This window comes from Oncorhynchus mykiss, chromosome 10 (assembly GCF_057628025.1).
Source record: "Oncorhynchus mykiss isolate SJ-2025 chromosome 10, ASM5762802v1, whole genome shotgun sequence".
Taxonomy (NCBI): Eukaryota; Metazoa; Chordata; class Actinopteri; order Salmoniformes; family Salmonidae; genus Oncorhynchus; species Oncorhynchus mykiss.
The window spans coordinates 49,009,460-49,024,147 of NC_143031.1; the positions used below are offsets into that span (position 1 = coordinate 49,009,460).

A 14,688-nucleotide genomic window follows, 5' to 3' on the forward strand; every position below is an offset into this window, starting at 1 on the left:
GATCAAATGAACCTTAATGAGGTATCTCTTCCCCCAATTAGCCTTTGAGTAGTGATATGAGGAATATTAAGTGAGAGAAATACTGGGTCAACACTTCTCTGGACCAGGAGAGATGAAGAGCTGAGAGAGCGAGAGAGAGTCAGAGTCAGAGTCCATACTTCTGTTCAGGAGTTCACAAACCATCACTAACCGTTTATTGGTTGGAAATGGGGGACTGATAATATATTCAGCACAAAAATCCTTTGAATTTCATTTTCAGACTTTTCAAATTGTATTTTTTACAAAGGCGTTTGGGCTCTTACCAAACCCTCTGCAGTTTGTGTGTATGTGTAGAAGCAGCAGTGGACTAGGCCTAGGGAGTGGGAGGCAGCACCATGTGTCCCCTGGCCCGGGATGCACCATGTGTGTGGGAGTGGGAATAACGGCATCCTGCCATGACACTAACACTGCCAACTCTACCTTCCTGCCCGGATGCCTCACTCGGACACCGAGAGAGAACACATCCCAGGTAACAGTAACAGGTTCAGTCTGAGTGGGTACCCACCCACCAATCTACCCCCAGAACCAGAGCAGAACCACAGCACCTGTCTGTCCCCTCCCCCTACCACCCCCCTTTGACAGGAACGAGTGGGATAATTTATTACCCAGCCACTCAGCCAAGAGTGCTGGTGAGTCGGGTGACTTTCAATTGCTAACAACCTTGCCCTAAATTAACCAGCGACTGTAATGGCTCACTCTGCTATCCACAAACACAAACGTCTCCGGTCTGGAGGCACAGCACAGTACTTATTTATGTATCCATCTTGAGACAGAGAAGCAGATAAGTTGTGTGTGTGTGTGTGTGTGTGTGTGTGTGTGTGTGTGTGTGTGTGTGTGTGTGTGTGTGTGTGTGTGTGTATGTGTGTGTACAGCAACCAACTGGCTACTGAAGACTGAAGAGGCCCACAGCTTAAAGCTGGAGTTTAATTAAACCATCACAAACTCACTTAGAACCGCAATCAGCCTAATGATCCAAAAGGGTCTTCAAAGCCGCCTGCGCGGATGGTCCCTTCTGCACATTACAGGGAAGTGTTCCCCCCCATAAACAAATAGGCCCCCAACAAGATAAGAGGACGGAGCTCTTTAAAAAAAATACAAAAAACGGCGAAGGCTTATGACGTGTTTTTATTTATTTATCCTTTGCGTTCGCAAAGAATAACCACATCTGTCGCCAAGAAGTTAAGAAGCTATCAGTTGTGAAATGCAGCCAAGCTGACGCAGTTAAAGTACAGACTCCTGGCTTGGAACAAAAAAGGGTGGGGTGGGGGGGGGGGGGGGGTCATTTTTCCTCCCCCAGTGAAGGGGCTCTTTGCATTTGTTTTGACTGATTTACCGGTTCGCTTATCTCAAAGAGTGAAACAATGCTGCACATTTCTATCAGAAATCATTACAGGCCGTTTCAAATCATTTCCGCACAGCTAATTTCATAATGGCGGAGGGAAACATTGATTGTAACCAGATGCCTCATATCTGCCTTGTGGAAAACTGGCTGGTCCTGACTGGTCCTGAGTCCACTTTGCTTTCTACTGAGGCCTTCACTCCACGGCCCATTCAGCCTGGACTAACACAAAACATACGTCATCCAGCTATGCCTCGGTGCAGCTTCGCTAAGAGGGACAGGAAGTGGACGGATGGCGTGCCAGGCCTCAGTTTCCACTCCTCCCAGGTGGGACACGGCTATGTATCCTCGAGCAGGGTGTTTAATCTGATGCACAGGTGGGTATAAACACAGAACCTGCCTGATCTCAGATCCCATCTGGACCCTGATGCTTCCTGTACATTCACACACAGGGACGTACATCCTGAGCCGTTTCCTTGGACGTGCCAGATGAAAACAGATCCGAGAGTGGAGCGCTGGATTGATAAGTGAGCGTTTACCTTTCCTCGTGCCAGACATTCCTCTTGGCTGAGTCTCCACTTCCATAAGTGATACTTGTCATTCAGAAGGACTACAGTAGTACTCCGGCTGAACGTGACGTCTATAATAAAGTAGACATGTAAAGGTAAAAGATAGTCGTATACTGAAAGGTTATAGGAGAATGACAACATGAGATGAAAAGAACAAAGACAATATAAGGACCTCGTAACGTATACAAAAAGTATACAAAAAGTAGGACGATACCAGTACAGCAATACTCGTTGCTATCGTGGCAAGGAAACAAAACGCCGAGGGGATAAACTCATTTTGGTAAACAGCCCTAATGTTGGAAACAAACATCATTATGGTTGTCGTCCAGAGTCAAACGTATTTCTTTTCCAGGCTAAAGCACACAATATTTCACATGCGGCAGGTTTTGAAAGGACCTGGTACTGGTACCGTCCCAGCCCTGCTCACAAGGGGAAACTGTTTCACCTTTGCCAGAGGTAAAAAAAAGAAAGAAAGGTTGCGAGTTTTAAAGACCGAATGAAAAGAAAAGTGTTCAAGCGAATCTGAACGTTGCAGCATCGAGGCAACGTCCAATAATGTTCGCTTCGCACATCTGCTGAGAATCTTTGTTTGTATGGAAATGTAAAAACTTGTTCAGGACGGGAATGCAGAGTAGTATCTGGGCTAGGGACTGAATGGAGGGCACTCTCAAATGTCTCACATCAGAGAGAGAGAGAGGGAGAGAGAGAGAGAGAGAGAGAGAGAGAGAGAGAGAGAGACAGAGAGAAAGAGAGAGAGAGAGAGAAGACCTTGCCCCCAGCAAACCCCGTCCGCCACTGCTTCTTCGCCCTGCTCCGGCTCTCACTCTACTGACCAGCAAAGCCAGTGATTTATGGAGCTGGAGAGAGGGGGTTCACTCCATGGACTCCCACCCGAAAAAAAGGTGCTCCGTGCCGGAGGCTGGGCCATTCATCACCATGTACCGCCGTGTCACATTGTTTATCATACAGACTCAGTCTAGCATGGGGTGCCCCAACTCGTCCCCTTCCCGCCACAACAATCCACACCATGCAAACATTATTCAAAGATTGGAGCCCTCTCTTCGCAAGGCTCTATTGCCTTTGGTCATGCGGGACGAAAGGGTAAAGAGAGAATATGAAAGGTAATAAGCTTTACGGCTGTTGTGTGGAAGTGTCAGGAGTCAGGATGCTGCTGGTTACAGTGGATATTGAGAAAAGGCTGAGAGGGGACCGACTGAATCCTTAAGTCAATGTAAGGCTGTGTTCGGACTAAACTTGGCCTTGGTGTGTTGAAGCTCAGCTCAGCATTGGCCAGACTAGAGCGTAGAGCCAGATGATATAGAACAGTTAGCTCAGCATTGGCCAGACTAGAGCGTATAGCCAGGTGATATAGAACAGTTAGCTCAGCATTGGCCAGACTAGAGCGTAGAGCCAGGTGATATAGAACAGTTAGCTCAGCATTGGCCAGACTAGAGCGTAGAGCCAGGTGATATAGAACAGTTAGCTCAGCATTGGCCAGACTAGAGCGTAGAGCCAGGTGATATAGAACAGTTAGCTCAGCATTGGCCAGACTAGAGCGTAGAGCCAGGTGATATAGAACAGTTAGCTCAGCATTGGCCAGACTAGAGCGTAGAGCCAAGTGATATAGAACAGTTAGCTCAGCATTGGCCAGACTAGAGCGTAGAGCCAGGTGATATAGAACAGTTAGCTCAGCATTGGCCAGACTAGAGCGTAGAGCCAAGTGATATAGAACAGTTAGCTCAGCATTGGCCAGACTAGAGCGTAGAGCCAGGTGATATAGAACAGTTAGCTCACATCCCTTCAGGGATGGAGGCTTCCACCAGTCCACCATAGATGCTGCTGCCTGTCCCATCGCCTATGTACAGCCCATGTTGCTCTCCTCTGCCCTGGGTGGGTGGGTTGGGGGGGGGCACTGTAGGTCACAAAATCATTGGTGGGCTTCACTGGGATATTTGAAGTATGTCTTTGTGTGCGTGCGCGTGTGCGTGTGCGTGTCGTGAACTCACACTCACACTTTACTATATTGTACGTTTGGTGTCGAAAAGAGGAATCATATGCAGGAAAGAATGTGAATGTGAAGTATTAGGTATTGAAACAGGGGTGCCAATCATTTTGAGCCCTATCGTTTTTGATATATGTTTTTATTACTCGTTAAATAAAATCCCTTCATTTTTTTCAATTGTATTAGCATTAAATAATATCATCGTAGATTTTCTTTTTTTAACCTACAATATAGCTCAGTATATGTATGTATTGAATACAACTTTATCAAGGGTGCCAATCATTTTGGACCTGTCTGTATATAAAGATGGGTATTAGGAGTGTGCGTGTCTGAGTGTGTATCATTGGCGATCTGCGGTATAAAGAAAGAGAGCAGGTCAGTGTTCTTGACGGGTAAGTATCAGTCTAAGACCTGAATACACAGTTTGTGCATGAAAGCACATATGGGTTCCATTAAAAGACAAAGACAATTTTGCAAGGGAATGTCTCCACGCAAAGAGAGAGCGAGAGAGGAGAGAAAGATGGAGGGGGAGAGAGAGAGAGATAAAGGGGCGGGGAAGAGAGAGAGAGAGAGAGAGAGAGAGAGAGAGAGAGGCAGAGAGATAGAGATAAAGAGGCTGGGAAGAGAGAGAGAGAGAGAGGCAGAGAGAGAGAGGGGGGGAGTAAAGAGAGAGAGAGAGATAGAGAGGGAGGAGTAGAGCGAGAGAGAGATAGAGCGGGGGAGTAGAGGGAGAGAGAGATAGAGAGGGAGGAGTAGAGAGAGAGAGAGAGGGAGTAGAGAGAGAGAGGGAGAGGGGGAGTAAAGAGAGAGAGGGGGGGGTGGAGTAAAGAGAGAGAGAGGGGGGGGAGTAAAGAGAGAGAGAGAGAGAGGCGGGAGTAAAGAGAGAGAGAGAGAGAGAGAGAGAGAGAGAGAGAGAGAGAGAGCGTCTCCCTTCCTAATCCCAGAGACCTTGTGTCACTGACCTATATCCACTGCTATGACAAGGCCCACTTTCTTTTCTCTACCAAACCGGCCGCCTCTCTCCCAAACAATAACAACGGAAGGAGGAGCAGGAGGAGGAGGAGGAGGAGGTGGAGGAGGGTGGCGGGGGGGTGGATTATGTTCCAGACACATTAATAAAATATGGTCAGAGGCCAGGTGCACATTGAATCTCTTTAAAAGTGCCTGGGGGCATCTTTGCTCCGTCTCCTCGTGGTAGTGTGCTGTGCATTAGATCTTACCATCTGCCGGTTCCCTTACCCATAATACAGCAGCAGGCACAAACATACATGATGAGTGGAAAAACTGTCACCACACACACACACACACACACACACACACACACACACACACACACACACGCGCGCGTCGACACAAAAAAAAACGCTGCGCGAACATGTAAACACCCACAGTCACACACGAGAAAACACGCTGACACACCCTGTGTCAGCCCACGATACACAGTTTGTGTGTGTGTGTGTGTGCGCGCGCGTCGGGCCACTGACAGAACCACACCCTTGGCCACCAGCGCTTTGCGACGAACCTCATAAATAAACGCTTCGTAGATGTTCAATTAAGGCCCTAATTAAGTGATTCATTAAGACGGACCGTCCGTGACGCTGATAGAGAGTCGTACCAACGTGACGAAGAAGGGGGGTGTACTTCTCCGTAATGAGCTCCCCTGGATGTGAAGGTGAAGGCCTCTGTTACCGATGCAGCTGGGATAGATGCTTTCTCCACGATCAGGAGATCGTGGTCTCGCTGCTATGAAGTGGCTGTGTGTTCATCCACAGTGGTATTAGTATGACTAAATGCAGAACATGAGCTAATCTCCCAGGAAGGCTCTCAGGGGGGGGATGTCTTTGCTACATGTATTTACACACATCCTGCTTGTATCAGACATACACACAGACACAGGGCCGGACCTAGCCTTTTGGGGGCCCTAAGCGAAATGTTGTTTCGCGGGCAGAACAGAGAAAAGAAATCTCCAAATTTTACCATGGGCCACAGAGAATACTGTACGGTGCAGTTTTAAAGCATGTTTGCTGCAATTCTACACATTTTGCCACAGGGTGGAGGGCCCCCTAGTAGCCGGGGGCCCTAAGCGACATCTTATGGAGCCGGCCCTGCACACACACGCACACACGCACGCACGCACACACACACACACACACGCACACACGCATGCACACACGCACCCACACACTCACAGACACACACACAGGCCTCTTTTAGTCTGAACTCACAGGAGACCCACTCTCCCCCTGTTAGTGAGCCCCCCCCCCCCTGGAAGGTTCCTACCTGGGCCTCCCTCCAGCCTAATTCCCCCTGACAGTGATGGATGCTTGGGGGTTACTGCGCCGCGCTCCCTAATAATAGGAACTTGTTGCATAAGAAAGGAGTCGGGGAGTCGGGGGGCCACTAGTAAAATGCTGTGATTCAGATTAATGGTCCGGCAGGGAGACACATCTTTACTTGGCTGTGCTGTGGCCACGGTAACCATGGCGGTGGGGGCGCTGCCTCTGGGCGCTATTTAACCCTTGTCTGTGATGTTCCCATGCCGCTCCGCGCGCTGCCACCGGCTGAGTGTGCCCGTCATTCTGACCCAAATAAGTCTCAGCGACGCTGGGTTGTGTTGTCCAGATAGCTTTCATTGATTCTCTGTATGTTGACTTAGAGCCTCATTTCTCACCGGACTATCAGATTCAGGGGCTTTGTAGCGGGGACACTAACCACGATAACTGGAAGCGCTTTATCAAACCTGGCTCTGTTATACGTTTCTCCTTAACAATGGCCTTTGCTTAAAGTATCTGCTCTCTTCTCCCCTCTCACACGAACACAAACGCACCATACATAGAAACAAACCCGACACATACCTTTCTCTTTGAACATCTTTTTCATGTTGATCCCAGCCTCTCGTTCCCCGAGGCCTCCGTCAACCGGATTCATCGCTGAAGGAACAAACACAAGTCAGTGTTCGACACATGTTTATCTGCAGATGTGTGCCAGTCTCCTTCTTTGTCTGTTTCTACTGATTATTTATTTACAAACAACTGTCGAGAGAGAGAGAGAGAGCGAGAGAGAGAGATAAAAACACAGACAGACTCAGAGAGACAGAGACATGGAGAGAGACACAGACAGACTCAGAGAGACAGAGACATGGAGAGAGACGCAGAGACACAGACAGACACAGAGACAGGCAGAGAAAGAAAAATGTGCTTGGGTCTCACCCAGGCGGTCTGGGGTGTGTTGGTGTGGGGCTGGGGAGCTGGAGGCACTGCTGCTGGGGTGTGAGGAGGGCTGGGAGCCCGGGCGAGGACCTTCCTCCATGGAGGGCGCCGGAGAGGGGCTGTCCTGGACACACTCCTGCCACAGAGACCGAGGGTCAGACTGGTAAAAAGTTAATTCTGCAGAGCCACACACACACATATAAACACACACACTTAGCTAGCTACAACACCTGTGGCCAACTCAGATCTACTGGCCTCTCATCCCTAAAACTCCTAACGTCAGACAGGGAGATAAAGCCCTTTCCTCGCTGATATCTATATAGGTAGGGTAAGGCAAACAGGCCGGGGTGAAGGGGATGCTGGGAAAGTAAACAGCACCAGACGCTGCTCTCTCCCTCTGCCATCTGCGAACCGGGTGGCACTATTTAAATAGAGCAGATCTACGGTACAACGGGGGCCCTCTGCCCTCGCCACCTCGCCAAAAAACACACCCCTCCTCTCACTTTGTGTGCTGGACACTAAAAATACACCCCAACATGCCTGTCTGGAGCAGGTCACTAGGGAGAGGGTGCTGTGTCTGTCTTGATGGGTGAGCTAAGCAGTGTCACCCATTTCAGACAGAAGATGTGGCATATTACCCGTAAAAAAATATATATATATACGACCCCCTTTCAAACAGACCCTTATATACCACTTTCTTGCAGTTATACCCCTTTTTATACATATCAGTGGGTAACTGGCAAATGGGGAGTTATGGGTTAGTGTCGGTACACCAAGGTGGGCTGTTGGCATTTCAAATTAGGGAGGAATCAAACAATGGAAGTGTCCATGAATTTACCTGCAGAAAAGCAGGGAACCGTTCACACAAACCCCGTACCTGTATTTTGGTTACAGGGTCTGTGAAAAAACGCAGGACTCATGACGAGGTCTTTCTTTGGCTTTTCATTTGCCATGTTTTTCCGGATACCCCTTTCAGGTGTAGTGAAAACCGGGTACAAATCATCAGGCAAATGGGGGGAAACGTTGTCTGTGTACGAAGTATGAATGGGGGGAAACATTGTCTGTGTACGAAGTATGAATGGGGGGAAACGTTGTCTGTGTACGAAGTATGAATGGGGGGAAACGTTGTCTGTGTACGAAGTATGAATGGGGGGAAACGTTGTCTGTGTACGAAGTATGAATGGGGGGAAACGTTGTCTGTGTACGAAGTATGAATGGGGGAAACGTTGTCTGTGTACGAAGTATGAATGGGGGGAACATGCGAGTGTCTGATCAAACGCAAATAAAGGAATTCGGTCAATCGATCAACCTGATGCTGGAAAATAGCAGCAGGAAATGAAAGTATGGATTCTAAAGGCATTATGGGAACATAACAGATTTTTGTGTGGTTGTGTGTGTCTGTCTATCTGTGTGTATCTGTGTGTGTGATATATCCCTTGCCTGTTCTCTAAGCCCCTGGCTGTCTCTGACACGAGCCATGAGTCTCAGCGATACACACACACACACACACACATTCCCGTAGCAGTCTGCCAACCCCCTGTGTAGGACACATTTACCCATCCTCTCTGTTCTGGCCTCATGTGGGGAGACGGAAGGAAAGAATCTACTCAGTATACTCAACCATATCTACAGATCTCTAAATACATCCATGAGGATTGCATACTAATGACATAAAAGCCCTCTGTTTTCTTATGTCGATATTAACATGCTTTCCAACGTGGAATTCTACTCATTACTGGCCTCTAGAGCTGAATTCCACCCCCCGTCAACAGTGCTGTTATTGTAGCCACAGCCTAACATGCATTTTAAACGGGATGTCTCTCACTTTCTGCACATTCGGTTCTCATATCACTAGTGGTGTAGTGAGCAGTGTTGAAATACATTCACAGATGGATGGTATGAACTGTGAACATGTGTGTGTGTGTGTCTCGTTTGTCTTACCTTGATGACAGACGCTCCTGCTCTGGACAAGGGGCTGTGCATCTGAGCTGCAGCGGCCATGTTTGCGATGGTGTTCAGGTGGTTCATCTGGTTCATTGCCATGGCAACAGAGGCAGGCGGCAGGCTGACGGGCAGCAGGGGGTGGGGCATCATCATGAATGGAAGGTCCAGTCCTGCAGAGAGAGAAGAGACAGAGTTGGGAGATAGAGAGAGAGAGAGAGAGGTGGAGAGAGATAGAGAGAGAGAGAGAGAGAGAGAGAGGGGGGGGGAAGAGAAAGAGAGAGTGAGAGAAAGAGAGAGAGAGAGCGAGAGGGGGGAGAGAGAAAGAGAGCGACAGGGGAGAGAGAGAGCGAAAGAGAGAGAGAGAAAGAAGGGTGAGAGATAAATATATATATATAGAGAGAGAGATGAGAGAGAGATGGATGGATGTTTAACCTTTTCCTACACAGCACACTATTACACTTTATTAGATACGTTTGTATCGCTTAAACCATAGCACAGACAGACGACCATACAGAGTTGGTGACAGACTGAGGGAGACGTGTGGGGAAAGGGGGAGGAGGCAGGATGAGTGTGTGCAGGCGTCTGACTCACGGTTGGCCAGTAGGTGGTTCTGCTGCAGAGAGCTGAGGTGGGAGCTGGACAGGCCGTGCTGCCCTGACAGGCCTGCGTGACCGAGGCCGTGGGCAGCGCCGGAGGAGGGGGGAGACTGGAGCTTCTCTTTGTCCCAGGAGGACTCGCTGCCGCCTGGGGACACATACAGGGGAGACAAGCGGAGGGAGGTGAGCAGGAGGAGCCCGCCTACACAACAGCCCAGCAGCACACATCCCAATGGCATGAAACTAGGGTGGCCTGTGAAAGCACAGCCCTGCCTTGTGAAGACCATGTAAACAGCCTTTAAATGACCACTGTAGGTCCCTGTGAGGTCCACATTCAGGCTGGGTTACAGCTGAGATATGATACTGTACGGCCGAGTAGAGTAGCGTTGGGCGCTATTGCAGTGATCACTACAGGCAGGCAGGCCATCCATTAGAACGAGGCAGAACGTGGCACAGGAAATCACCTATTTCCTGTCAAATCCCAGCTCGGGGCCCTTAAAGGGTTAACACGTTCCAGTCAACGCTATTCGCGGCTGAGTGTCTCATATACATAAATAAATCAATAAGATGAAATGTAATGGAAGCCCAGTGGTGAGGAACCATAAAAAGACCTAAGTAGAGTTACGGAAGGGAGGGTGGGGGTGGGGGGAGGAAGCAAACGCGAGAGGAGTCGAAATCATTGTTCAATTCTGCTTAATAAGCAACTGAAGTCCTCCGAGTGAAATGCCAGATGGTGTTTTTGCAACAGATTGCAGTGAGTGATTCTTCTAATAATAATGCGAATTAAATTCTTCCTCTGTAGGATCCCCCTGCTTTTCAGCAGGGACCCATTTGAATGAGAGAAGAAAAAGAGAGAAGAAAAAAAACAAAAAACGGCTAAACCAATGGCTGAGTCCAACACCTGAGGCTCAGGGTCCCTTCGCAGGAGTATGTGTATTTGAGACACGGTGCGCAACGTCTGTGTTAAAGAGAGAGCATTGTTCAAGCCTGCAAGTAGGTTTGAGCACGAGTGTGTTGTGGTCCACGACCGCCAAAGACAAAAACGGATATTGGGAGAGCAGTGTGTATTCGAATGTATCGGGAATGAAACAAAAGGACAACGAGAGGGATATGTCTGGGAGGACAGATGAAAACAAGTAGGGTAACAGCTCTAGTTATGAACGGCTCCATCGGGTACACACTTCGTCTAAGTGCTATCCGATATTCTTAAGCGGCCCTGGAGAAGTTATAAGACCGCCAAGTAATCCTGGAAAGGATGAGACCTTTCAAACAAAAAGACGAGAGCACTGAAAGACCGAATAAAGGCTTAGCGATGAATGTCTTCAAAATCCCCTCCGTTCCAGGCGCTTTGGAGAGAATCGGGCCTGAAGGGCACAGAGGAGAGCCAGGTCTCAGGAGAGCCTATCCCTCAGTACAGGTCTACTGGGAGCGGTTCGCCCGGAGCTCCTCCCTCCTAACGCAGCGGCAGCCTCTAACTTTTACTGGAGGTCCAATGACTCAACCGTTTGACCTTGGTGACCGGACCACTTCAGTGGCAATTCGGCTCGGACTTGAAGTTCCCGTCGGTGCAGTATATCAGAGGGCGGGGGTGCTAAAAAAGTCCCCAGCAATGGTGCTGATGGCCCATTTGGGCTGCATCCAAGGGCTCCCCCAGCGTTGGCTAGAGGCGTAATTAGCCAGAGACCCTGCCAATGTAGAGAGAGAGAGAGAGAGAGAGAGAGAGAGAGAGAGAGAGAGAGAGAGAGAGAGAGAGAGAGAGAGAGAGAGAGAGAGAGAAGAGAGAGAGAGAGAGAGAGAGAGGGGGGGGGGGGGGGGAGGAGAGAAAGGGGGAGAGAGAAATGCCATTAAGGCAGCGATTCTGCGCCCTGTCCATCCGTCAGTCATGCTTTGAGAATGTGTCCATCAGGGTGCGTCTCCTTAGCCCTCGCTGACAGAGCTGGTTAACAGGATGCTTTAAAAAGCTCAGTGTAATTACACCGCCCCGACACTACACTACACTGGACCTGAGACCCCCATCCTCTACCCTCCCTTAGCCCAAAACCTAAGACATGTCTCACACCTCCTCTGTCGGTCTCTCCAGCTTAGCGTATGTCTCTCTATCCTGCTGTCATCTCTTTTTTTATCTCTCTCTCGATTTCTTTCCGTCTCTCCCTCTCCCTCTCCCTCATCCCGTGTCTCTCTCTCTCTCTATCTTAGCATCTCTCCATCTCTACCTTTCCATCTCCCCACCTCTCTCTCCCCCTCTCTCTCTCCCTCCCCTTCTCCCCCCTCCCTCTTCCCCCCTCTTCTCCCCCCCCTCTCTCTCCTCCCACCCTCTTCTTCCCCCCCTCTCTCTCCTCCCACCCTCTTCTTCCTCCTCTCTCTTCTCCCCCCCTCTCTCTCCCCCCTCTTCTCCCCCCTCCCCCCCCTCTCTTCTCCCCCCTCCCCCCCCTCTCTTCTCCCCCCCTCTTCTTCCCCCTCTCTCTCTACCCCCCCCCCCCCCCTCTCTCCATGGGAAATCAATTAAGCCTGGCTGATCCAAGGACATTCAGTTACAGCAACGCAGCAGAGGAAAATTACGGCTCAGCGACACCTTATTCTCAGGGATCAGTAATTATGCCCCGAGGAAAAGCGCTGTTTCACTGTGCATGCACTCTCAACTAGATATCCATGTCAAATACGGAAAGTAACCCAACAACAATCACTTCAATAGTCATGGCCTGTACATACTACAGCACATGGTGTTATTCTATCAGTCTATGCTGGTATATATCCCTTCTGTCAGATATATTTATCTGGGTACTATCTGGTTCGAAGCATCTATGAAATTGAACTTAGAAACTACAGACAAACGATAAGATACACAGGTGACGGCCAAAAAGGATGGAAAACACGAGGAAATGAGGGACACAAAGTGTATTGGAAGCAGCTGCTTCCACACAGGTGTGCTTCCTGAGTTAATTAAGCAATTAACATCCCATCATGCTTAGGGTCATGTATAAAAAAAATTCAGCATGCCATTGTTTTGGCTACCATGACTATGCCCCCATAGGATGAAAAAGCCCCCATCCACAGGGGCACGAGTGGTCACTAAATGGATTGACGAGCATGAAAACGACGTAAACCATATGCCACGGCCGTCTCAGTCCCCGGATCTCAACCCAATGGAACACTTATGGGAGATTCTGGAGCGGCGCCTGAGACGGCGTTTTCCACCGCCATCAACAAAACACCAAACGATGGCATTTCTCGTGGCAGAACGGTGTCGCATCCCTCTAATAAAGTTCCAGACGATTGTAGAATCGATGCCAAGGCGCATAGAAGCTGTTCTGGCTGGTAATGACCCAACGACCTATTAAGACATTGTATGATGGTGTTTTCTTTATTTTGGCGCTACTTTATTAGTCCACACGGCAGGGATCATCAACTAGATTCAGCTGCGGGAGGACTTTTTTTATTGGGCGGATGGTCAGGGGGCTGGAAGAGGATTGTAAATCATTTGTGGACCGCAAATTGACCGCAAGAAGCCAAACAGATATACTATTCGACTAAAACACAATCGTTTCAAACCTTGCTTGCGTTCGTATGCGGTCGCACACACTGAGTGTAGAAAAACATTAGGAATACCTTCCTAACATTTGAGTTGCACCTCCTCCGAAGTTAGCGGTTTCAAACGCTCGATAATTGTATGAAGGTCCATTCTTTAACGATTGTCCTGATTGTTATGTAGTTGGAGATGGGATCCATTGTAAAAAAAAAATTTAAAAGTAGAATGTTGATTTTTTTTATGCGTCGCTTGCCAAATCAAGAGAAAATCTGCTCATGGCAGAGGTTGTGTAAAATGCTACTTTTATCAAAAACTACAGACTTCAGCACCCAAAGAAAGGCTTGAAGTTACACAGGACAATTTTTTTTTGGACATTTAAGGATGGACAATGCATTAAAGAATAGACATTTTCACAAGTGTCGACTGATAGTGACTTGATGTAGTTGGCGGTACACACTTCTTGGAGCATCACAACTTAACTCCGTAGATGACGTTATACACTGAGTGTACAAAACATTAGGAACACCTTCCTAATATTAAGTTGCACCCACTTTTGCCCTTAGAACAGACTCAATTTGTCAGGGCATGGACTCTACAAGGTGTCGAAAGCATTCTACAGTGGTGCTGGCCCATGTTGACTCCAATGCTTCCCACAGTGTCGAGTTGGCTGGATGTCTTTTGGGTGGTGGACCATTCTTGATACACATTGGAAACAGCTGAGCGTGAAAAACCCTGCAGCGTTGCAGTTCTTGACACACTCAAACTTTTGCGATTGGCACCTACTACCATACATTGTTCAAAGGTACTTAAATGACCCTCTGAATGGCACACATACACAAGCCATGTCTCAAGGCTTAAAAATCAGTCTTTAACCTGTCTCCTCCACTTCATCTACACTGATTGAAGTGGATTTAACAATTGACCAATAAGGGATCATAGCTTTCACCTGCATTCACCAGGTCAATCTATATCATGAAAAGAGCAGGTGTTCCTCAAGTTTTGTAAAATGTGTGAATATCTTTCTATTATGCATAGCAATACTTTGGAACAGATTTCCACAATTAAAATCACTTGGAGCTGATTTACTGGTGTTTTTACAGTCTTTTATGTCCAAAGTAACGCTTAATAAAGAGCAGTGATACTAGGCAGTGATACTAGGCAGAGCAGTGATACTAGGCAGTGATACTAGGCAGTGATACTAGGCAGTGGTACTAGGCAGAGCAGTGATACTAGGCAGTGATACTAGGCAGTGATACTAGGCAGAGCAGTGATACTAGGCAGAGCAGTGATAATAGGCAGTGATACTAGGCAGTGGTACTAGGCAGTGATACTAGGCAGTGATACTAGGCAGAGCAGTGATACTAGGCAGTGATACTAGGCAGTGATACTAGGCAGTGATACTAGGCAGAGCAGTGATACTAGGCAGTGATACTAGGCAGTAATACTAGGCAGAGCAGTGATACT

The 14,688-nt window shown here is 48.4% G+C and overlaps 1 protein-coding gene across 1 annotated transcript in view; it reads right to left on the reverse strand.

The window, feature by feature from the left end:
- Nucleotides 1–14,688, reverse strand: part of dacha (dachshund a) — a 130,289-nt gene that overhangs the window by 15,768 nt on the left and 99,833 nt on the right. Inside the window, 4 exon segments of the mRNA XM_090186985.1 lie at nt 6,805–6,879; nt 7,159–7,318; nt 9,100–9,272; nt 9,694–9,846. Coding sequence (XP_090043111.1) covers nt 6,805–6,879; nt 7,159–7,318; nt 9,100–9,272; nt 9,694–9,846 — 561 coding nt within the window.